This window comes from Budorcas taxicolor, chromosome 2, assembly GCF_023091745.1.
Source record: "Budorcas taxicolor isolate Tak-1 chromosome 2, Takin1.1, whole genome shotgun sequence".
Lineage (NCBI taxonomy): Eukaryota > Metazoa > Chordata > Mammalia > Artiodactyla > Bovidae > Budorcas > Budorcas taxicolor.
Window position 1 is genome coordinate 173163112 of NC_068911.1, and position 25678 is coordinate 173188789.

A 25678-nucleotide genomic window follows, 5' to 3' on the forward strand; every position below is an offset into this window, starting at 1 on the left:
AGGTTGCTCATAACTTTTCTTCCAAGGAGTAAGCGTATTTTAATTTTACGGCTGCAGTCACCATCTGCAATGATTTTGGAGCCCAAAATATTAAAGTCTGACATTGTTTCCACTGTTTCCCCATCTGTTTCCCATGAAGTGATGGGACCAGATGCCATGACCTTCATTTTCTGAATGTTGAGCTTTAAGCCAACTTTTTCACTCTCCACTTTCACTTTCATCAAGAGGCTTTTTAGCTCCTCTTCACTTTCTGCCATAAGGGTGGCATCATCTGCATATCTGAGGTTATTGATATTTCTCCTGGCCATCTTGATTCCAGCTTGTGTTTCTTCCAGTCCAGCATTTCTCATGATGTACTCTGCATAGAAGTTAAATAAGCAGGGTGACAACATACAGCCTTGACACACTCCTTTTCCTGTTTGAAACCAGTCTGTTGTTCCATGTCCAGTTCTAACTGTTGCTTCCTGGCCTGCATACAGATTTCTCAAGAGGCAGGTCAGGTGCTCTGGTATTCCCATCTCTTGAAGAATTTTCCACAGTTGATTGTGATCCACACAGTCAAAGGCTTTGGCATAGTCAATAAAGCAGAAATAGATGTTTTTCTGGAACTCTCTTGCTTTTTCCATGATCCAGCAGATGTTGGCCATTTGATCTCTGGTTCCTCTGCCTTTTCTAAAACCAGCTTGAACATCAGGAAGTTCACAGTTCACATATTGCGAAAGCCTGGCTTGGAGAATTTTGAGCATTACTTTACTAGCATGTGAGATGAGTGCAATTGTGCAGTAGTTTGAGCATTCTTTGGCATTGCCTTTCTTTGGGATTGGAATGAAAACTGACCTTTTCCAGTCTTGTGGCCACTGCTGAGTTTTCCAAATTTGCTGGCATATTGAGTGCAGCACTTTCACAGCATCATCTTTCAGGATTTGAAATAGCTCAACTGGGATTCTATCACCTCCACTAGCTTTAGCATCATTCTAAGGCCCACTTGACTTCACATTCCAGGATGTCTGGCTCTAGATGAGTGATCACACCATCGTGATTATCTGGGTCGTGAAGATCTTTTTTGTACAGTTCTTCTGTGTATTCCTGCCACCTCTTCTTAATATCTTCTGTTTCTGTTAGGTCCATACCATTTCTGTCCTTTATTGAGCCCATCTTTGCATGAAATGTTCCCTTGGGATTTCAAATTTTCTTGAAGAGATCTCTGGTCTTTACCATTCTGTTGTTTTCCTCTATTTCTTTGCATTGATCGCTGAGGAAGGCTTTCTTATCTCTTCTTGCTATTCTTTGGAACTCTGCATTCAGATGCTTATATCTTCCCTTTTCTCCTTTGCTTTTCACCTCTCTTCTTTTCACAGCTATTTGTAAGGCCTCCCCAGACAGCCATTTTGCTTTTTTGCATTTCTTTTCCATGGGGATGGTCTTGATCCCTGTCTCCTGTACAATGTCATGAACCTCCTTCCATAGTTTATCAGGCACTCTATCTATCAGATCTAGACCCTTAAATCTATTTCTCACTTCCACTGTATAATCATAAGGGATTTGATTTAGGTCATACCTGAATGGTCTAGTGGTTTTCCTACTTTCTTCAATTTAAGTCTGAATTTGGCAATAAGAAGTTCATGATCTGAGCCACAGTCAGCTCCCGGTCCTGTTTTTGCTGACTGTATAGAGCTTCTCCATCTTTGGATGCAAAGAATATAATCAATCTGATTTTGGTGTTGACCATCTGGTGATGTCCATGTGTAGAGTCTTCTCTTGTGTTCTTGGAAGAGGGTGTTTGCTATGACCAGTGCATTTTCTTAGCAAAACTCTATTAGTCTTTGCCCTGCTTCTTTCCGCATTCCAAGGCCAAATTTGCCTGTTACTCCAGGTGTTTCTTGACTTCCTACTTTTGCATTCCAGTCCCCTATAATGAAAAGGACATCTTTTTTGGGTGTTAGTTCTAAAAGGTCTTGTAGATCTTCATAGAACCGTTCAACTTCAGCTTCTTCAGCGTTACTGGTTGGGGCATAGACTTGGATAACTATGATATTGAATGGTTTGCCTTTGAGTTGAACAGAGATCATTCTGTCGTTTTGGAGATTGCATCCAAGTACTGCATTTCGAACTCTTTTGTTGACCATGATGGCTACTCCATTTCTTCTGAGGGATTCCTGCCCATAGTAGTAGATGTAATGGTCATCTGAGTTAAATTCACCCATTCCAGTCCATTTCAGTTCACTGATTCCTAGAATGTCGACGTTCACTCTTGCCATCTCTTGTTTGACCACTTCCAATTTGCCTTGATTCATGGACCTGACATTCCAGGTTTCTATGCAATATTGCTCTTTATAGCATCGGATCTTGCTTCTATCACCAGTCACATCCACAGCTGGGTATTGTTTTTGCTTTGGCTCCATCCCTACATTCTTTCTGGAGTTATTTCTCCACTGATCTCCAGTAGCGTGTTGGCCACCTACTGACCTGGGGAGTTCCTCTTTCAGTATCCTATCATTTCGCCTTTTCCTACTGTTCATGGGGTTCTCAAGGCAAGAATACTGAAGTGGTTTGCCATTCCCTTCTCCAGTGGACCACATTCTGTCAGACCTCTCCACCATGACCCGCTGGTCTTGGGTTGCCCCACAGGCATGGCTTGGTTTCATTGAGTTAGACAAGGCTGTGGTCCTAGTGTGATTAGATTGACTAGTTTTCTGTGAGTATGGTTTCAGAGTGTCTGCCCTCTGATGCCCTCTTGCAACACCTACCATCTTACTTGGGTTTCTCTTACCTTGGGCGTGAGGTATCTCTTCATGGCTGCTCCTTACCTTGGACGAGGGGTATCTCCTCACCGCCACCCTTCCTGACCTTCAAAGTGGGACTCCTTGGATGTGGGCTGGCTGCTCCTGGCTCCGCCCCTGGCCTTGGACGCAGGGTAGCTCCTCCCGGCCATGGCCCCTGACCTCAGATGTGGGGTAGCTCCTCTCAGCCGTTCCTGTACTGTCGCAGCCTGGCACTGTCGGCCACTGCCCCTGACCTCGGACATGGGGTAACTCCTCTTGGCCACCACCCTTCAGGCATGGGATCCTCCAGGCTTCTGCCCGGACCTCCGACGTGGGGTAACTCCTTTCGGCCGCGCTTAGTGCACCGGTCGCAGCCGCCCATGCATTCATCAAATTTACAAAAGGTTCTATAAACCAGGAAAGGTCATTTGGTTATTTGGAAAATTCATCTTGAGAGAAATTGAAGTCTTAGGCCTTGCCTTTGAGGCTACATCAATGATACTGGAAATTCAGGATGCATAGTTGAAACATCACTCCCCAAAACTCTCATTGCCAGTAGACTGGGAGTGTGTGGAGGGGGGGTATGATCAGCCTAAGGGGGCCGGGACCCTCTCCCTGGGCTCTTCCTACCACCCTTGGTTACCTCTTTGCCAGCCTTACACCCAAGCACCAGTCACTTCTCTTCTCACCTGTTAATTTAGATGATGCTTTCAGAAGCATGGCTGGGGTTGGGGTGGGAAGGGGAGGGAAGCAATCATTTCCCAAGGTCCACGGCAGCCTCTCAGACACTTCTGGCTGATTCCAACTGTTTCATTTCTTTTTTCTCTCTCCCTTTTCTAGCTAACATCAAACCACCTGATGTGACCTGCATCCCTAAGGTGAGATCTATCCAGATGACTGTCCATCCCCCCTACACGGTGATCCGTGCACGGAATGGCCACCAGCTGACCTTGGAGAACATCTTCCAGGACCTACGCTACCATTTCAACCTGCGCATCAACCATACCTACCAAATGGTAAATGAAGGGTAAATATACATACCACCATGGCCCTTCCCTGCCTCCAAAACCTATTTTCCTCTCTGCATTGCTTTAAGTAGAAATGAGATGTGTTATATAAATCAGCATTTCCCAGAATACATCTACAGCCTACCTTTTATAGATTCACACACACAATAGCGTGCTAAAGTCTCTGACAAGTCCTGCAAACTCAAGACTCCAGTTTCAGTTTGTTTAATACAACTGTTCTCACATGTATTTGATCAGAGAAAGTCCCCTTATTTTCATTACATATTTTGATTTGTTTTGCCTAATGCCTTCTAACATTCTGAAGAACATCTTCTATTAATATTCTCACATGTCCACTTTGGAAAATACTGGAATCAATTTCTTTTGTTGTTCAGCCCCTAAGTCATGTCCAACTCTTTGCAACCCCATGGACGGCCCCACAGGATTCCCTGTCCTTCACGATTTCCTGCAGTTTGCTCAAACTCATGTCCACTGAGTCGGTGATGCCGTCCAACCATCTCACCCTCTGTCCTCCCCTTCTCCCCCTGCCTTCAATCTTTCCCAGTGTCAGCATCTTTTCCAATGAGTCCACTCTTGGCATCAGGTGGCCAAAGTGTTGGAGCTTCAGCTTCAGCATCAGTCCTTCCTACAAAAATTTAGGGTTGATTTCCTTTAGGCTTGACTGGCTTGATCTCTATCTTCTTGCTATCCAAGGAACTCGCAAGGGTCTGCTCCAGCACCACAGTTCGAAATCATCAATTCTTTGGCACTCAGCCTTCTTTATGGGTCAGTTCTCACATCCATACACGACTACTGGAAAAACCATAGTTTTGACTATATGAACTTCTGTCAGCAATGTCTCTGTTTTTTAATACACTGTCTAGGTTTGTCATAACTTTTCTTCCAAGGAGCAAGCATCTTTTAATTTCTTGACTGCAGTCATCGTCCACAGTGGTTTTGGAGCCCAAGAAAATAAAATCTGCCACTGTTTTCACTTTTTCCCCATCTATTTGCCATGAAGTGATGGGACCAGATGCCATGATCTTTGTTTTTCAGTGTTGAATTTTAAGCCAGCTTTTTCACTCTCCCCTTTCATTTTCATCAAAAGGCTCTTTAGTTCCTCTTTGTTTTTTACCGTTAGGGTGGTATCATCTGCATATCTGAGATTGTTGATATTTCTCCCGGCAATCTTGATTCCAGTTTGTGTTTCATCCAGCCCAATATTTCTCATGATGTACTCTGCATATAAGTTAAATAAGCAGGATAACAATATACAGTCTTGATGTACTCCCTTTCCAATTTGGAACCAGTCTGTTGTTCCATGTCTGGTTCTAACTATTGCTCTTTGACCTGCATACAGATTTCTCAGGAGGCAGGTAAGATATTCCCATCTCTTTAAAAATTTTCCACAGTTTGTTGTGATCCACAGAGTCAAAGGCTTTGGTGTAGTCAATAAAACAGAAGTAGAATGCTTTTCTGGAATTCTCTTGCTTTTTCTATGATCCAAAAGATATTGGCAGTTTGATTGCTGGTGCCTCTGCCTTTTGTAAGTCCAGTCTGAACATCTGGAAGTTCTTGGTTCATGTACTGTTCAAGCCTAGCTTGGAGAATTTTGAGCATTATTTTGCTAGTGTGTGAAATGAGTGCAATTGTGTGGTAGTCTGAGCATTCTTTGGCATTGCCTTTCTTTGTGATTGGAATGAAAACTGTCCTTTTCCTGTCTTGTGGCCACTGCTGAGTTTTCCAAATTTGCTGGCATATTGAGTGGAGCACATTAGTAGTATCCTCTTTCAGGATTTGAAATAGTTCAGCTGGACTTCCATCACCTCTACTAGCTGTATTTGTAGTGATGCTTCCTAAGGTCCACTTGACTTCGCATTCCAGGATGTCTGGCTCTAAGTGATAGGTGAGTGACCACACTATCATAGTTATCCAGGTCATTAAGACATTTTTTGTACAGTTCTTTTGTGTATTCTTGCCACCTCTTCTTAATATCTTTTGCTTCTGTTAGGGCCTTGCTGTTTCTGTCCTTTATTGTGCCCATCTTTGCATGAAATGTTCCCTTGGTATCTCTAGTTTTCTTGAAGTTCAGTTCAGTCCAGATACTCAGTAGTGTCCGACTCTTTACATCCCCATGGTCTGCAACACACCAGGCTTCCCTGTCCATTACCAACTCCCTGAGCTTATTCAAACTCCCTGAAGATATCTCTAGTCTTTCCCATTCTGTTGTCTTCCTCTGTTTCTTTGCATTGTTCACTGAAGAAGGCTTTCTAATCTCTCCTTGCTATTCTTTGGAACTCTGCCTTCTGTTGAGTAAATTTTTCCGTTTCTCCTTTGCCTTTCACTACTCTTCTTTTCTCAGCTGTTTGTAAGTCCTCCTCAGAGAAACTTTTTGCCTTCTTACATTTGTTTTTCTTGGGGATGGTTTTGATCACCCCCTCCTGCACAATGTTACAAACCTTCATCCATAGTTCTTCAGGCACTCTGTCTATCAGATTTAATCCCTTGAACCTATTTGTCACTTTCACTGTATAATCATAAGGGATTTGATTTAGATCATACCTGAATGGCCTAGTGGTTTTTCTTACTTTCTTCAATTTAAGTCTGAATTTTGCAATAAGGAGTTCATGATCTGAGCCACTGTCAGCTCCCAGTCTTGTTTTTGCTGACTGTAGAGAGCTTCTCTATCTTTGGCTGCAAAAAAAAAAAAAAAAAAAAAAATCAATCTGATTTCAGTATTGACCATCTGGTGTATCCATATGTAGAGTTGTCCCTTGTGTTATTAGAAGAGGGTGTTTGTTATGACCAGTGCATTCTCTTGGTAAAACTCTGTTATTCTTTGCCCTGCTTCATTTTGTACTCAAGGGATCAATTTCTACTGCGGCAATTCTTTTTGCTGACTCTCCACTTTTTGAGGGAACTGCATACAAGCAGTGTCTTAAGATCAGTAATAATGAAAGGCGGAAGGCAGGGGCATAAATTGTCAAATGTTACACATTTCTTTTTGTATTCAGAAAATAAAATATGAAGTATGTCCCCCCCACCCCCTGCAGTGTGAGCCACTAATCCATAATTCCACTGAATGGCTATTCCTGCACTCAAGGAGTTTATAACCCAATGTGTGTGGCAAGAATGAAAGCAAGAATTTATATAGCTAGAGGTAGAGGGAAACAAGAGTGTGTGAGAGACAGGGCAGCTGGAATGAGAGAGGAGGTGTCAGCGCAGAGAGACCGGAAAGAACCTCTAGAACAGGGGACTTTCTTGTGCAAAGACCAGTTTCTGAGGTGTACCAGGTAATATATGCTGACTGTGTCATTTATTCCTCATCGCAACACTATGAAGTAGGTGCTTCTATCTCCATTTTCTGACTGAGAAAACAGAGGTTCAGAGAGGTTAAGTCACTTGCTCAAGACTGGTCAGCAAATAATAGCACAGTCAAGACTCCAAGCCAGCTCTGTTCCAAGCCCACATTCCTCCCCTCCCCCTTTCACCAGTTTACCTTGTCCCACTACGATCAGAGAGAAACCAGGGAAACTTAGGATAGTGTTGGAAAGAACAAAACTACCCATTTGAGCTGAGTCTTAGGGACATGTAGAACAGTTTCTCAATAAATAAACCTGGTCCCAAACCAATGGCATCACAGTCTCCTACCGCCTTGGTTTAAAATGCATGTTCTTGGGCCCCCTTTTCATCAAATTCTAGAGTTTCACCTCTGGGATCTGAATTTTAGTACGAACCCAGTGATCACCCTAAAGTTTAAGAACCACTGATGGAGAGGAACAATGCTAACCCTAAAAAGACAGGCTAGGGCCATGCTATAGATGTCTGGAGGGCAAATGGAGGAATCGAGAGTCTTTATTTGCTTCAGTCACCAAGGGGAGTGAGTAGCGATTACTGAGCAGGAAGAGGCTTTATCACAACTCATTTTTGGCAAATATTTGGGGTTTGAATGAATATTTTCTTGTTACTGATTTACAGTTTAATTCAGTTTGTGACCAGAGAACATATTCTGTATGAGTTCACTCCTTTATGGAGACTTGTTTTATGGCCCAGCATATGGGCTCTCTTGGTGAATGTTTCACATGCCCTCGAAAAGAATAGGTGTTTTGCGGGTGTTTTGTGGAGTGCTCTACAAATATCAATTAGATAAAGGTGGCTAAGAGTGTTAATCAAATCTTCTATGTCTTTCCTGATTTGGGGGAGCTCTATTGTTCTCTTAATTGCTGAGAGTATTACAATCTCCAGCTTTGATTATGGATTTGTCTCTTTTCCCCTTTAATTCTGTGCATATTGGAAACTTTATTATCAGACAGTTACAAACATGGTTGTTATAGCCTCCTGGTGAATTGACCCTTTCATCACTATGAATTGTCCCCTTTTATCTCTAGTAATACTCTTTTTATTGACCTGTACCTTATCTACTATTAATATAGGGACTCTCGCCTTGTATTTGGGTCTTCGCTGCTGGCTCAGCGGTAAAGAATCCACTTGCTAATGCAGAAGATGTGGGTTTGATCCCTGGGTCAGGAAGATCCCCTGGAGAAGGAAATGGCAATCCATTCCAGTATTCTTGCCTGGGAAATCCCATGGGCAGTCAGAAACAATTTAGCAGCTTAACAACAACAAAGCCTTATATCTATAATTTGCATGGTATATTTTTTATATCCATATATTTTCAATCTATCGGTGCCTTTATATTTATTTTTTACATTTTATTTTTAACTGGAGGATAATTGCTTTACCATACTGTGCTGGTTTCTGCCATACATCAACATGAATCAGCCACAGGTGTACATGTGTCCCCTCCCTCTTGAACCTTCCGGCTGGTGCCTTTATGTTTAAAATGTATGTCTTTAGGCAGCATTCTGATAGTCTTTCCCTTTTTAAGAATTGAGATATAATCACCTACCGTAAAATTCACCCACTTTAAAGGGCAGGAATCAGTGGTTTTTCATATATTCAAGAAATTTTCTAACTGTCACCACTATCTAATTTTGTCTGTTCTATTGATCTGTTTTCAAGTTCTTTGATTCTTCTGTCATCTCCGATCTGTTGTTAAGACTATTCGGTGGGCATTTTTATTTTAGATTTTTTTTTTCAGTTCTGAAGTCTCTAATTTTTATAGTTTCTATATGTTACTGAAAAATCATTCATTCATTATGAGCACATTTTCCTTAACTTCCTTATATTAGCATACTTAATTAACATACTTATATTAGCTGGTTGTCTGACGAGGCCTTATAAATAGGTGACAAAAGAAGAGAAGTGAAAGGCAAAGGAGAAAAGGAAAGATATATCTATCTAAATGCAGAGTTTCAAAGAATATCAAAGAGAGATAAGAAAGCCTTCCTAAGTAATCAGTGCAAAGAAATAGAGGAAAACAATAGAATGGGAAAAACTAGAGATCTCTTCCAAAAAAATACAGATACCAAGGGAACGTTTCATCCAAAGATGGGCACAACAAAGGACAGAAAACGTATGGACCTAAGCAGAAGCAGAAGATATTAATAAGAGGTGAAGAATACACAGAAGAATTGTACAAAAAAGATCTTCATGACCCAGATAACCACGATGGTGTGATCACTCACCTAGAGCCAGACATCCTGGAACAGGAAGTCAAGTGGGATTTAGGAAGCATCTCTACCAACAAAGCTAGTGGAGGTGATGGAATTCCAGCTGAACTATTTCAAATCCTGAAAGAGGATGCTATTAATGTGCTGCACTCAATATGCCAGCAAATTTGGAAAACTCAGCAGTGGCCACAAGACTGGAAAAGGTCAGTTTTCATTCCAATCACAAAGAAAAGCAATGCCAAGGAATGCTCAAACTACCACACAATTGCACTCATTTCACATGCTAGCAAAATAATGCTCAAAATTCTCTAAGCTAGGCTTGAATAGTTCATGAACCAAGAATTTCCAGGTGTTCAGACTGGATTTACAAAAAACAGAGGAACCAGCAATCAAATTGCCAATATCTTTTGGATCATAGAAAAAGCGAAAGAATTCCAGAAAAACATTCTACTTCTGTTTTATTGACTACACCAAAGCCTTTGATGGCGTGGATCAAACTGTGAAAAATTTTTAGAGATGGGAATACCAGACCACCTTACCTGCCTCCTGAGAAATCTGTGTGCAGGTCAAAGAGCAACAGTTAGAACCAGACATGAAACAACAGACTGGTTCCAAATTGGGAAAGGAGTACATCAAGGCTGTGTATTGTCACCCTGCTTATTTAACTTATATGCAGAGTACATCATGAGAAACGCTGGGCTGGATGAAACACAAGCTGGAATCAAGATTGCGGGGAGAAATATCAGTAACCTCAGATATGCAGATGACATCATCTTTATGGCAGAAAGCAGAGAAGAACTAAAGAGCCTCTTGATGAAAGTGAAAGAGGAGAGTTAAACATCTGGCTTAAAACTCAACATTCAGAAAAATAAGATCATGGCATCTGGTCCCATCACTTCATGGGAAATAGATGGGGAAACAATGGAAACGGTGATAGACTTTATTTTCTTGGGCTCCAAAATCACTGCAGATGGTGACTGCAGCCATGAAATTAAAAGACCCTTGCTCCTTGGAAGAAAACCTATGACCAACCTAGACAGCATATTAACACCAGAGATATTACTTTGCCAACAAAGGTTCATCTAGTCAAAGCTGTGGTTTTTCCAGTAGTTGTGTATGGATGTGAGAGTTGGACCATAAAGAAAGCTAAGTGCTGAAGAACTGTGCTTTAGAACTGTGGTGTTGGAGAAGACTCTTGAGAATCCCTTGGACTGTAAGGAGATCCAACGAGTCCATCCTAAAGGAAACCAATCTTGAATATTCATTGGCAAGACTGATGCTGAAACTGAAGCTCCAATACTTTGGCCACCTGATGTGAAGAACTGACTCATTGGAAAAGACCCTGATCTCAGCTGGGAAAGATTGAAGGCGGGAAGACAAGGGGACGACAGGGTATGAGATGGTTGGATGGCGTCACTGACTTAATGGACATGAATTTGAGCCAGCTCCTGTAGTTGGTGATGGACAGGGAAGCCTGGTGTGTTGCAGTCCATGGGGCCACAAAGAACGGACACAGCTGAGTGACTGAACTGACTTTAAAATCATTGTCTGCTAATTCAAACATTTTGGTTATCTTGGGGGTAAGTCATAATTAACTGTTTTTTCTCTTGAGTATGGATTACATTTTCTCCTTTTTATATGCCTAAAAATTTTGGAAAGCATCCCAGAAATTGTGAATGATATGTTGAAAGGACTGGGTTCTCTTATGTTCCTACAAAGAATACTGATTTTTATTTGTCTTGCTGCTGCTGCTGCTAAGTCGCTTCAGTTGTGTCCGACTCTGTGCGACCCCATAGACAACAGCCCACCAGGCTCCGCCATCTCTGGGATTCTCCAGGCAAGAATACTGGAGTGGGTTGCCATTTCCTTCTCCAATGCATGAAAGTGAAAAGTGAAAGTGAAGTCGCTCAGTCGTGTCCGACTCTTCACGACCCCATGGACTGCAGCCCACCAGGCTCTTCCATCCCTTACTAGACGCTTAATTTGGCTGAACTTCAAGCTCCAAAATCTCAGCTGTGTAATGTTCAGTTTAAACCTTACCTGGACTGCTTGGAGTCTACTCCATTAGTGCATACTTTTGGTATCCACCAAGAATTTGACAAAGTTTATTCATAGAATTCAGGCCTCCCTCTCTAGGAACTTGTCCTATCTGCGGTTTCTCCCTGCACTTTCCAACGTTCATGATTGCCCTAAACTCTGTCTTCTGGTTATTGAAATTGGTAAGATCACAAGGTTTTGTCTAGCTGTTACCCATCCCACATGGTATGAATGGGGTCCTGTCCTCAGGCCCAAAGATACTGAAGAGAGAGAGAAATTCATTCAGTGCTACCCCTTCCGCCTTTCTCCAGTATCTGCCTGCTTTACGTACTTTCCAATACCTAAAAGTAATTTTCATTTTGACCAGAATTTATAGTTGTTATTTTAGGGAAGACTGGTCCAATAGAAGCTGTAAATTACTGAGAAAGAAGAGAGATCAAACATAGAAATGAAAGAGTGATCAGGGTGGGAAATCAGAAGGCTATTGCAATGGTACATGCTGGATATGTTAAGGGCCTGAACCAGGATGGAAGCAATAAAAAACAGGGGAAGGAAGGACTCTTTGGACCTTGAAAACTCTACTGGAATTGTATCACATGATCATTTCAACCATATGAGTTCCATAAAATAATAAGTTGTTAAATCCATATATGCACTTCTTCACCCCCTTCAAAAGAAAAACCATAAATACCCTAAACCTTGGCCTCCACGTGCCTGGAAAAGGGAAGGCATAGCTGAAAGGCAAAGAACCAAAGAAGAAACGTATTAGCCTTTAAACTCCCAAGAACATAGGTCCTAGACCTTTAAAGAAAAGTTTATGGATTGTTTCAGGGCAATTATATACAAAGGATATGAGAGAGCATTTGTTGAAAAATGGCTTTAAGGTTTATGCTTTGGACATTAGAACAAGAAAGACATTATTAACAAATTGAAGACAGGAGACGGGGACTACAGAGGATGAGATGGTTGGATGGCATCACCAACTCGATGGAAATGAGTTTAAGTAAGCTCCGGGACTTGGTGATGGACAGGGAAGCCTGGTGTGCTGCAGTCCATGGAGTCTCAAAGAGTCAGACATCACTGAGTGACTGAACTGAACTGAACTAGGGAATCAAATACAGTTGCCAGTTTGGAGTTGGGGATGGGACAGACCCCAGAGAGAGGAGATCAGGATGTTTAGACATGTGAAGTTAGAGAAGGCCACAGATGTTAAGGAGAGAGCTGGCAGTGTGCCCCAGGAATTCCATAGATCTCACTGAGATCAGTTTGGGGGTTATCCACACATTGGTGATCACAGGAGCCACAGATCAAGAAAAAATCCACAAAAAATACATGGAAGAAGAAGAAAAAAAAATAGATGAAGAGTGAAACTTTCAGAAAAACAACACTTAGGTGAGCTGTAAGGAGAGATGAATGAACAAGGTGGGCAGGGACCAGGGTTTTTCACTCTGTAATATGACCTAGACCATCAAGGATTTTGAATAGAGGAGCTTTGCAATTATATTGATTGTTTAGAGAGATCACTGTGACACAGGTTAAATTTGGAAGTGGATGGGCCAAGACCAGAGACTGGAGACCAGTAAGGAGGCTGCTGCAAGAGTCCAGGGCAATCATACTGAGGTCCAGGCAAGACAGAAGCAATGAGGAGATAAGGGTCTGATGGACAGTCAAAGGGTTTTGTTATTTTATTTAAAAAAAAAAAAAAAAGGAGGAAAAGGAGAACTAGAAGAAGGAAGAATGGAGAGGTGAGGGTGATGATGGTGATGATGGTGGTGATGGTGGTGATGGTGGTGGTGGCTCAGTTCAGTTCAGTTCAGTCGCTCAGTCGTGTCCGACTCTTTGCGACTCCATGAATCGCAGAACGCCAGGCCTCCCTGTCCATCACCAACTCCCGGAGTTCACTCAGACTCGCGTCCATCGAGTCAGTGATGCCATCCAGCCCTCTCATCCTCGGTCGTCCCCTTCTCCTCCTGCCCTCAATCCCTCCCAGCATCAGGGTCTTTTCCAATGAGTCAACTCTTCCCATGAGGTGGCCAAAGTATTGAAGTTTCAGCCGCAGCATCAGTCCTTCCAAAGAAATCCCAGGACTGGTCTCCTTTAGGTTGAACTGGTTGGATCTCCTTGCAGTCCAAGGGACTCTCAAGAGTCTTCTCCACCACCACAGTTCAAAAGTATCAATTCTTCGGCGCTCAGCTTTATTCACAGCCCAACTCTCATATCCACACATGACCATAGGAAAACCCATAGCCTTGACTAGACGGATCTTTGTTGGCAAAGTAATGTCTCTGCTTTTGAATATGCTGCCTAGGTTGGTCATAACTTTCCTTCCAAGGAGTAAGCGTCTTTTAATTTTATGGCTGCAATCACCATCTGCAGTGATTTTGGAGCACAAAAAAATAAAGTCTGACACTGTTTCTATTGTTTCCCCATCTATTTCCCATGAAGTGATGGGACCAGATGCCATGATCTTCGTTTTCTGAATGTTGAGCTTTAAGCCAACGTTTTCACTCTCCTCTTTCACTTTCATCAAGAGGCTTTTTAGTTCCTCTTCACTTTCTGCCATAAGGGTGGTGTCATCTGCATATCTGAGGTTATTGATATTTCTCCTGGCAATCTTGATTCCAGCTTGTGCTTCTTCCAGCCCAGCATTTCTCATGATGTACTCTGCATAGAAGTTAAATAAGCAGGGTGACAATATACGGCCTTGATGCACTCCTTTTCCTATTTGGAACCAGTCTGTTGTTCCATGTCCAGTTTGAACTGTTGCTTCCTGACCTGCATACAGGTTTCTCAAGAGGCAGGTCAGGTGGTCTGGTATTCCCATCTCTTTCACAATTTTCCAGTTTATTGTGATCCACACAGTCAAAGGCTTTGGCATAGTCAATAAAGCAGAAATAGACGTTTTTCTGGAACTCGCTTGATTTTTCCATGATCCAGCGGATGTTGGCAATTTGATCTCTGTTCCTCTGCCTTTTCTAAAACCAGCTTGAACATCTGGCAGTTCATGGATCACGTATTGCTGAAACCTGGCTTGGAGAATTTTGAGCATTACTTTACTAGCATGTGAGATGAGTGCAATTGTGTGGTAGTTTGAGCATTCTTTGGCATTGCCTGTCTTTGGGATTGGCATGAAAACTGACCTTTTCTAGTCCTGTGACCACTGCTGAGTTTTCCAAATTTGCTGGCATATTGAGTGCAGCACTTTCACAGCATCATCTTTCAGGATTTGAAACAGCTCCACTGGAATTCCATCACCTCCACTAGCTTTGTTCGTAGTGATGCTTTCTAAGGCCCACTTGACTTCACATTCCAGGATGTCTGGCTCTAAATGAGTGATCACACCATCGTGATTATCCAGGTCGTGAAGATCTTTTTTTGTACAGTTCTTCTGTGTATTCTTGCCACCTCTTCTTAATATCTTCTGTTTCTGTTAGGTCCGTACCATTTCTGTCCTTTATAGTGATGGTGGTGGTGGTGATGGTGGTGGTCGTGGTGGTGGTGGTCCTGGTGGTCACGATGGTGATGGTGTTGGTGACAGTGATGGTGATGGTGTTGGTGACAGTGATGGTGGTGGTGATAGTGGTGGTGGTGGTCGTGGTGGTCATGAGGGTGATGGTGTTGGTGATAGTGATGGTGGTGCTGTTGGTGCCAGTGGTGGTGGTGGTGGTGGTGCCACCCTGACGGTGGTAACATAACAGCACCTAGTATTTATAGAGTGCATACTAAATGCCAGACACTGTTCCAAGTGAAAGTACACTGAGCTTGCAACTCACTGGCTTTAGGGAGAAACCAGAAGTTAGGAGACTGGGAATGGAGTGCCGCAGACTGACATACCAGTGTGTGGTTTGGGCAGCTGGTTGTGCCATTTTACTAAGTGCAATGACCCTGGCGGAGCTGTAAGCAGGCTCCTTATGGAGGTTGGTGTATAAGAGATGTTGCTCTGCGTTCTCTGTCAAATTCAGCACGTTGAAGAGAAGGAGAGAAAATTTGAGTTTTTCGGCCTGACCCCTGACACGGAGTTCCATGGGACCGTCATGATTTGTATTCCAAACTTGTTCAAGGAGAGTGCTCCCTACGAGTGCCAAGTGAAGACGCTGCCAGGTAAGTTCTGCTGAAGCCAGAGGGAGGTGGGACTGCTGAATTCCTTCCTCCCGATAACCCAGGTGAGGCTTGAACATGCTCTTTAAAAACACACACACAGAAGGATGATCAGTGTATTATTAAAGTCAATCTTTGTTTATCCATAAATGAGTTAGCTGGTGGGTTATCATAGCAAATGTTTACTCTCCACCCTCCAGCCTACATCTGAATTTCCTCTCTCTGGCAAACTGCATGCGTATCCTGGCAAACCAAATTCAACTTTATATTAACTCAAGTGAGACATCCTGGGAAATAATCTGCTGATGGGAGAGCAGAAAAGATTAAAAGATCCCTCATTACCTTCCCAGGTCAAAAGAAAATAGCAGTGATTATAATAGCATTTCTGCAGTACCAGCCAGGGACCAGACACTACCAAACACAATTCTCATGAGCTATCTATGAAGCATCTTGGTTCCACTGAGAAAGCTGAGGCACAGAGTGGTTAAGTAACTTGCCCCAAATTGCACAGGTGGTGACAGACAGAACGAGGCCTAATACCAGGGAAGACACTCTCGTTACTACGCTTCTATAGAAATAGTTTTGAGTCACTGGCTCAAGGAGGTGGCGTCCCGTGTTCCTTTCCTCCAGCACATTGAAACTCGACTCTCATTGTGAGCATCGTGATATTTTTATTTGTGTTTATTTTCATAGAGATAGAAATGTAATGCTGTAAGTTTAGAGGATGAAAGCGATACCCCTGGGTTGGATGGATTTGGAAAACAGTTTCCACCCTAATCATCATCTTTAGGTTAATGATGTCAGTAGGTGATTTCTGTTCTGAGGGATAGAGGCCAGGCAGCTTAGAGGCTGGACCCAAAGGTATAACTGCAGCTTGGTAGAATCATCATCGGTTAGGTTCTGGTCCTCAGCTTTGTTCAGAAAATCAACTCAACGGTTGTCTCCAAGAGTCTGTAAGAGACTGACTTCTCTACCCGAGTCCCAGTGCTCTTGTTTTCATGGGAAGATACGCGTGGCGGGCCAGCCAGCACCGGCCACTTGCAGGGGGCGTGCCCTTCCTGGGGAAAGGGCCAGACGAAGACCAGAGTAGAACTTGGCAACGGAAGAACTAGATAAAGGAAACCCATGTCACAGGCACTGAGCTAGGAGTGTATATATGATTTGTGACCCTCTCCTCGGACCCTACTGGATCAATCTCCTCCATTCCTGGCTCGCCCCTGTCCCCTTGCTTACTGACAGCTTGCAGACCACTCCACCATATCCTTCTGATCGGCCCATATCCTACGTGATCTAACTCATGATATCATTTTCTTCTAAGACTGTAGCTGCTTTTATATGAATCATACTTTTTGGTGACTGGTTCTTGGTGACCTATAGAAGGTGCCTTATCCTTTATAATATTCGTCGCTCAGTCATGCCCAACTCTTTGCAATCCCATGGACTGCAGCCCACCAGGCTCCACTGTCCATGAGATTTTCCAGGCAAGGATACTGGAGTGGGTTGCCATTTCCTTCTCCAGGGGATCTTCCCAACCCAGGGTAATCAAGGATATTAATAAGAAGTCCTACCATTTATTAAGTACCTACTCTAGTGCCAAACACTGTGCAAAATACTTTACATATATCATCTCATTGAATCCTTACAACAATCTGGCAAGTTGGGTTACCTCATCCCCATTTTACAGAGGGGGATCTCTGCCTCTGAGAGGCTAAGCAACTTCCTCATGATCACACAGCTGGTCAGTGAACCTAACTAGGTTCATCTGATTTTGAAGACGGGGCTCTAATCACCACTCTGCAATTTCGTTTAGAGCCAGTCCTCTCTACTGTACATTTATTCCTCTTACTTCCATTTCAGGATGAAACATCCTGCCCTTGGCCTTGTATCCAGGAGTCTGTCTTACCCCAGAGCCCAGGACCCCTCCTTTATCTACCTCTCCGAATGTCTGGACCATCATCCCAGCATCCTGATGCTGGAAAGGGGTCTAAGGGTCGGCTCACCACATATCCTAATTTAATAGACAAGGAAACAAAGGTATCATTGTGTAGCAGCTGTGAGGATGAGCTTTGGAGTTACACATGTCAACCCTGGCTTCGCCACTGAGTAGCTGTGGACCTTGTTCAAGTCACCCAACCTCTCTGAGACTCAGCTTCATTATCTGTAAGGAGGGGCCATACAGAGCCATCTGTTTGGTAGGATGGCACTGGTAGAGCACTCTACACAGAGCCTGGCATGTAGTAAGAGTTCGGTCATCGCTGGCTACTACTGTTATTATTAATAATAAATCTTAGACTGGAGAGGGTCATGCAGAAGAGAGTAGCTCAGCACATCAGTGGCTGAACCAGACCTCTAATTCCCCACTTTCCAGTGCTGTTTCTGTATTGTCTTCCTACTTCTCCATGAGTGAGATGGCAGAAATGTTCCAAGTCCCTGTCCTGGTACGGGGAGCTGCAGTTTTCCGGTCACGTTAGGCATGTCGTGTAGAAACATGTGGCTCCGGTCCTCTCCCCAGTAGAGTGATGGGAGTGTCATGTGGCAGGGGACAGGGTATCACTTAAGTGTGAAGCTACCCAGAGAGGCCCACGCCACAGGGGCTTGGGAAGGAGTAAGGAGAGGGCTGGAAGTAAAGTCTCCAACAATTCCCAGGGTTCACAGTCATTGCCAAGGTCACTGGCAACTGATGATCACCCAAGCTGAAGCCACACAGGGGCCAGGAACCGAAGGAGGGTGACTTGGAAAGCCAAGACCGCTGGCTAATCCCGATTGCCAGCCTTCTGCTAGCTGTCTTGGCTGCGCTGGGTCTTCGCTGCAGCGCGCAGGCTTTCTTTCGCTGTGCCACAGTGGTTTAGTGTCCTGCAGCATGTGGGAGCTGAGTGTTCCAACCAGGGATCAAACCAGTGTTCCCTGTATTGGAGATGGCTTCTCAACCGCTAGATCACCAGAGAAGTCCCAAATCACCAGTTTTAACGAAAACCCCAGCTACCTCTTCTTTACCAAGCTACTTCCCAGTCCCACTTGGGTTGGTGACAGGAAGTGTGTCATGCCAAGAACTGGCTGCAGGCACCCATTCCAAAGACACAGGACTGTAGGGAGGAGGCTCAGCACTAAAGCTCTCATCTGTCCTCTCCTTCTGCTTTAGAAAGGGTGATGCCTCCCAGGCTCCCTCCTGAGTGAGGTCTTCCCAATACCCAGCTCAGATCTTGACTGAGATGTGGGCAAGCCAGGCCCCTCTCATTGTCCATCCCCCCTCCCTTTGCCTCTTTCCCAAGCCCCCACCAGAAAGGCAGGACTTCCCTTAGACCCAGACAAGAGGGGCCCTTGTAAGGTCCTGCTCCAGCCCTGCCCTGGACATGGCCCTCTCCACAAGATGAAGGGTCCTTAAGTCCAAGAGGGCAGATCCCCATGGACTCTGAGAGCCTCGAAATTCCCTGCAGCAATGGCCGGAGCCTGTGTCCAGTCTCGGCAGGTCTCCTCCTTGGGTCTTTCTTCCAGAGGACAAGCCCGCGGCCCAAAGGGTGGCCAAAGGATGGGCATTGTATGGGCCTTGGGTGAACTTGACCATGAGCCCATATCCTTGTGCATGAGGCCCCTGGCAGGGTGGACTGGAGCCAGGCTGGGCTTGCAGGAACTCCCCCCTGCACTTCCTTCTTTCCACTCTGCACCCCGAGGAGTCCAAGAAGCAAGCTTCAAGCCTTCCAGGTTGTTATGAAAAGTATATTTGTCAAGGAGGGGGCACAGAACATATTTTACTTAACAATGCAAGAACACAATTTATAAATTCTTAATATTTAGACATATGGTGTGTGGCCCTCCATTTGTGCCCTCGCCCCGGCCCCATAAGTCTTGGGAGTAGAAGAGGCCTTCCCAAGCCTGTCCCGAGAGGTGGGGTTGGGGGTCGAGGCCTGAGTTGCGCACCCACACTGACAGCCTCAGCCTTCCTGCTCTGCCTCTCATTGACCCAGATCGGACGTGGACCTACTCCTTCTCCGGCGCCTTCCTGTTCTCCATGGGCTTCCTGGTCGCAGGGCTCTGCTACCTGAGCTACAGATACATCACCAAGCCGCCTCCACCTCCCAGCTCCCTGGTGAGCAGGGGCCCCGGGGAGGGCATGGGCTCAGGGACCCCCGGCTCTTTGCTTCTCCCGCCAACCTAGAGACGTGGCTGGCAGCCCCTGGGGTGGACTGACAAGAGCTAGGGGATCAGGAAGAGAAGGCGTGGAACAGAAAAACCATGTCATTTTCAAGGGGACACGTGCCCTGTCTGAATGGGCAGCCCAGACAGGCTCTGCCACCTGGGATCGCAGGCCCAGTGTGGCCACATCTTTGCATTTTTTACCAATGAAGTCAGAAGTTCAGATGGTAATGTGAACTCTCCCACGTTTCAAGTCTTGGCAACTAATTTTTCTAAATTAAGCCTTAGCAAACCACACGTGTCATATCAGCAGCCCGAGTCTGGCCCCCAGCACGGCGTCTCTGCCCGCTGCAGAGCCTGGACAGTCTGGGGCTGGAGGAGTCGGACCCATCGGTCTCTCCAAGTCAAAGCCCATCTGAGCCATTTCCTGAAAACTCTCCTGGCCTCCGCTTTCCCCCTCCCTTCCCCTCCTTTCTCCCTTCATGAGGCCCTTCGGGAGCTGAAGAGCAATTGAAGCACCTCCTGGGGAGCATCACCCAAGGTCATCCCAAATCTGAGTCAACTCCTTCCAGAATACCCACCTCCTGGAGAAATCACAGCCTGACTCACCACTCTCCCTGGCCAAGCCAGACTCTGGCAGTGGCCCTCAGCTAACAGGGCCAGAGCTCTGTTCCTTCACAGAGGCCCCAGCACTTAGAGAAATCCCTGGGAAAGAAGGCAGGGATTATGGATCTTGGAAAAGCCCTCAGGCGGTCTACCTTTGCCCTCGCCCCCACCCCTGGGGAGGACCGCGGCGCCCATGGCATCCTCAGGGGCGGGGGGCTGAGAAGGCACTCTAACGGGCGTGCTGTTCTCCCTGCCTAGGATGTCCAGCACATCCTGCCCTTCCAGCCTCTGCGGTTCATCCAGGAGCACACCCTGATCCCCGTCTTCGACCTCAGCAGCTCCGGCAGTCTGGTCCAGCCTGTCCAGTACTCCAAAGTCAAGGTCTCCGACCCCACGGAGCCCCTGGGACACCCACCGCGGCATGGCCTGCCTGAGGTTGCCTACCTTGGGCAGCCAGACCTCCCCATCCTCCGGCCCTCTGGAGGACCACCTCACCAGGCACTCCCCATGCTGTCCTATGCCCCCCAGGCTGCTCCCGAGGGCAGGCCCTCATCCTATGCACCTCAGGGAACCCTGGAAGCTAAACTGCCCTCCTACACTCCGCAGGCTGTCTCAGAGGCCCAGCTTCCTTCCTACACCCCGCAGGCCACCCCAGACAGCTGGCCTCCTTCCTACGGGATGTGCGGGGAAGGGTCTGGGAGAGACTCCCCACCTGTGACACGCTCTGGTCCAAAACACCTTGGAACTAAGGGGCAGCTCCAGAAAGAGGTGCCAGCTGGAAGCTGCAGCCCAGGTGGCCTTTCACTACAGGAGGTGACACCCCTGGCCATGGAGGACCCCCAAGAAGCAAAATCCTCCCACCAGCACCTAGGGGTTCACACAGACTCAGACTCTGACTCTGATACCATAGGCCAAAGGGAGCCAGGAACACGAAGCTCCCTAAAGGGCCAGCTGCCCCTCCTCTCCTCTGTCCAGATCGAGGGCCACCCCGGGTGCCTCCCTTTGCAGACTCCTTCCCTCCCATGTTCCCCCACAGATGAGGGTCCAAGTCCCTGGGGCCTGCTGGAGTCCCTCGTGTGTCCCAGTGATGAGGATCCGGCATCCAAGACTGAGGCCGAGAGCCCAGGCCTTCAGGCCCCAGACCTGGAGTCGCCCACGGAGCTGGACTCTCTGTTCCGAGGCCTGGCCCTAACCGTGCAGTGGGAGTCCTGAGCGGAGAACAGGGCAGGCCTGGGGCTTCCTCCTGTCCCCACCACCCCCTCAGCTCACATCCTTGGCCTTCACTCCTGTATCCAGGGACACTGCGCACTCTGCACCCCCTCCCCAGGTGGGTGCCCTCGAGGAACCAGCAGAGGAGGAGGCTGGACCCTTGCCTAGGCTGAGATCCCTTTGGAGCAAAAAAGACATGAGAAGAGCTCCAGCCAGAGTTTCAGAGGTGTATCATGTGCAAATGAGCTTGAGCACGCCGAGCTCTGCAGGGCAGGACAGTCAGAGAGAGGGAGTTGATGCGAGGAGACCTCCCAGAGGCACAGGGCCCCAGCTCCTAATACACTGGATACAGACTTCTCCTGGAGCCTACCCCTCTTCATTCCTTTCCTGGCCAGTTTCATAGTCTGGTTCAGCAGACTGAGGTCTCTGCCTCCTCTGTGATTCCCCTAAGAGGGGAAAAAGGAGCCTGAAAAGGGACGCCTCGCAGCAGACTGGGCAGAACCAGAACAACCTGTGAGATGGCAAGATTCCAGGGCCGAGTTCGGCCTGTGGCTCAGCCCCACCCACGCCTACTGCCTGAAACTGTTTCAGCTTCCATCCTCTGCTGGAGGCTGGGCCCCAAGTGAAGTGCAGGCCCACCAGGCAGGGAGAACACAGAAACCCTGTCTGTCAGCAGGAGTTCCAGACCCTGTCCTGGGAGTGGGGTTTGAAAGGAACACAGGGCCACGGGGCGCCTGAAGGAGACACAACTACAACTGTACTTACTTCACAACTTTGGAAACTCAGCCTTGGGTTCAGCCCACCCGGGTTCCAACTCCAGCCTTAACACTTCCCGGCCGCGTGGCTACAAGCAAATGAATCGCTGTTTGAAATCTCAGTTTCCTCATCTGTATGATGGGGATAGTAACACCTACCTCATGAGGTTGTGGTGAGGCTGAGATTAAATCATGTCTGGCTCAGGGTTGGGAACTCATGTACACCTGTGGTGGATTCATGTCAATGTATGGCAAAACCAATACAGTATTGTAAAGTAAAAAAATAAAATTAAAAATAAATAATAAATAAATAAATAAACCCCCCCCCCCAAAAAAATGTTTCATAGCGCCTGGCACATGGGCCGTGCCCAGTAAACTAGTAGCTGTCTCCGATTGTGATTTTTTTTTAAAACCCCCAATTCAGTTTGATTTTGGATCAGGCATTTTCTCAGGTTATCTTGATTTCCTCAGAATTGCTCCAGGCCAAGCCAGAGGGGCTGGACTGCCTAGGAGGAGGCCAGGGAAGGGACCAGAGGAAACAGGGGCCCAGAGACATATGGAACCTCCTCCTTGAGCTCTTCAGCTCAGTTCAGTTCAGTTCAGTTCAGTCGCTCAGTCGTGTCCGACCCTTTGAGATCCCATGAATCACAGCACGCCAGGCCTCCCTGTCCATCACCAGCGCCTGAAGTTCACTCAAACTCACGTCCATCGAGTCAGTGATGCCATCCAGCCATCTCATCCTCTGTCATCCCCTTCTCCTCCTGCCCCCAATCCCTCTCAGCATCAGGGTCTTTTCCAATGAGTCAGCTCTCCACATGAGGTGTCCAAAGTATTGGAGTTTCAGCCTCAGCCTCAGTCCCTCCAATGAACACCCAGGAGTGGTCTCCTTTAGGTTGAACTGGTTGGATCTCCTTGCAGTCCAAGGGACTCTCACGAGTCTTCTCCAACACCACAGTTCAAAAGCATCAATTCTTAGGCGCTCAGCCTTCTTTATAGTCCAACTCTCACATCCATACATGACCACTGGAAAAACCATAGCCTTGACTAGATGGACCTTTGTTGGCAAAGTAATGTCTCTGCTTTTGAATATGCTATTTAGGTTGGTTATAACTTTCCTTCCAAGGAGTAAGCGTCTTTTAATTTTATGGCTGCAATCATCATCTGCAGTGATTTTGGAGCCCAGAAAAATAAAGTCTGACACTGTTTCCACTGTTTCCCCATCTATCTGCCATGAAGTGATGGGACCAGATGCCATGATCTTCGTTTTCTGAATGTTGAGCTTTAAGCCAACTTTTTCACTCTCCTCTTTCACTTTCATCAACAGGCTTTTTAGTTCCTTTTCACTTTCTGCCTTGAGCTCTTAGGTGGAAGCTATTTTGGGGGTGGCAGCAGCCTTCTCAGAGGACCTGTCTCCCCAGCACCCCCCACCCCCAGAGGCAGGGCAGGGCTACCCCACTGTTCTGCCCCTGCCTCTGCTCCTCCATAAAAGCAGGTTCTCATCTGAGCTTTCAGCATCCAGTCACATGCTTTGTATCACTGCATCTCCTGTGATTCTTGTGATGAGGAAACAGAGGCCCAAGGAGAAGAAGGGGGCTTCCCCACTGGGCCCCTGCTGAGGCTACAACACAGTTGGAGTTTAAAATTAGTGCTTTTTCTAAAAAAAAAAAAAAAAAATTGTATGCAGACCATTATTTTAAATTCTTTATTGAATTTGTTACAATATTGCTTTGGTTTTACGTTTTGGTGTTTTGGCAACGAGGCATGTGGGATCTGAGCTCCCTGGACAGGGATTGAACCCACAGCCTGTGCATTGAAAGGGGAAGTCTTAACCACTGGACCCCCAGGGAAGTCCCCCAACCTAGTATGTTTTGTCTTCATCAAGAGAAGGAGCTTCCCACAGCAGTTTGGATTCCTTGCAGGATGAGACTCCAGGGACATAAGGAGGGGAGGGCCCCATGGGGACCCTGAGGGGCCAGCGCCCCCATCCCCCTCTGAACATCCTGAAGCCCTGTCTGAACATAGCCGAGCAACAGGGTCAAAGTGCAGCTGCCCTGGTGAGACCCTTTCTGGGTGGGCAAAGCCCTCCCTTCTGTGCGCCCAGCACGTCTCCCCTCCTGTTCCTCACCCCTCCCCTCCCTGCAGCACAGCGCCAGGCAGCACCATCCTTATCTGTAATTAATATTTAACATCTCTTCGGGGTCACTGGTCTAGACCCAGTATCTCCCTGGCAGAGGGTGGGCAGGCCCACTCTCCTCTCGACAGCTGCTACGTTGGCCCTGATGATTGCTCCTGCCCCCACACTGCAAATAAGCCTGCTTCCTGTCACTCAGGGTGAACTTGGTCAAAGGTTGACGGTCTCACCTGGTTTAGTCATGAAAACCAACTTACCAGCTGGACTCTTCTCACCAGGTGAGTGGGTCAGGGTGTCAGAGACGTTTTAATTAAAAGCTGTAAACATCTCTTCCAATTCACAAGGCCACAAAGCTCTCTAAGCTCCCTGGGGTAACTGTTGTTCCTACAGTCCATGAGTCCCTGAGTCCTGTGACCCCCCTCAGCCTGGCCCTGCATCTACTAGGCTCTGTTCCCTCTCAGGTCTCCAGCCTGCCAGGCAGGAAACTCAGGCTACAGACACTGCTGGAACCAGCTAGAGGGCAGAGTGTCCGAGGCCCCGGAGCTGGGCTGGGGCGCTGGCATTCCTGAGTGTCTTAGATCTTGACCGCACTGCAGCCTGGCCCCACCCAGGCCAGAGAAAGGTGAGTCTGGTGTCACCAGCCTCCAAGTCACGCAGAGCCCAGCCCAGAAGCAAATGAATAAGAGTCCAGGAGAGCCCGACAAGGAGTAGTAAGAGGAGGAGGGACTCAGTCTCACCGTCGGGAAGTTCCTGCTCTGGATGACTCATTCTTCCCTTAACCGGCCCTGATAGGCTGCATCATGATATTCTGCAAAGGAGGAAAATGTGGCTCAGAGGGTTTAGGCGCTGCTGCTGCTACTGCCATGTTGCTTCAGTCGTGTCCGACTCTGTGCGACCCCATAGACGGCAGCCCACCAGGCTCCCCCATCCCTGGGATTCTCCAGGCAAGAACACTGGAGTGGGTTGCCATTTCCTTCTCCAGTGCATGAAAGTGAAGTTACTCAGTCGTGTCCGACTCTTAGAGACCCCGTGGACTGCAGCCTATCAGGCTCCTCCGTCCATGGGATTTTCCAGGCAAGAGTACTGGAGCGGGGTGCCATTGCCTTCTCCGGGGTTTAGGTGAGGTTTCCTAAACTTGCTTCACAATGAAAAGCCCTCGAGAAGCTTACAAAAAATACATCTTCCTCAGCCCCAGCCCAGACCTGCTGGGTCCACAGCTCCTAGGGAATCAGGCTTTTAATAAAGTCCTTTAGTGATTCCTCTTAGGCCAGTGGAGGAACCCATGCTATTATATCAATAGCTCTCTTATCCGTTGGTCTCAAATATCCCCCTAGAGCCACCCCCATCTAACCCCCTAGATGAGGGTGGA

The 25678-nt window shown here is 46.7% G+C and overlaps 1 protein-coding gene across 1 annotated transcript in view; it reads left to right on the plus strand.

The window, feature by feature from the left end:
• The window catches only part of IL22RA1 (interleukin 22 receptor subunit alpha 1), a 30148-nt gene extending 7658 nt beyond the window's left edge, over positions 1-22490 (plus strand). Inside the window, exons 4-7 of the mRNA XM_052664329.1 lie at positions 3603-3778; positions 15342-15480; positions 19440-19561; positions 20473-22490. Coding sequence (XP_052520289.1) covers positions 3603-3778; positions 15342-15480; positions 19440-19561; positions 20473-21426 — 1391 coding nt within the window. The 3' untranslated portion in view covers positions 21427-22490. The remainder of the gene's footprint in view (positions 1-3602; positions 3779-15341; positions 15481-19439; positions 19562-20472) is intronic.
• Positions 22491-25678: the final 3188 nt, after the last annotated feature.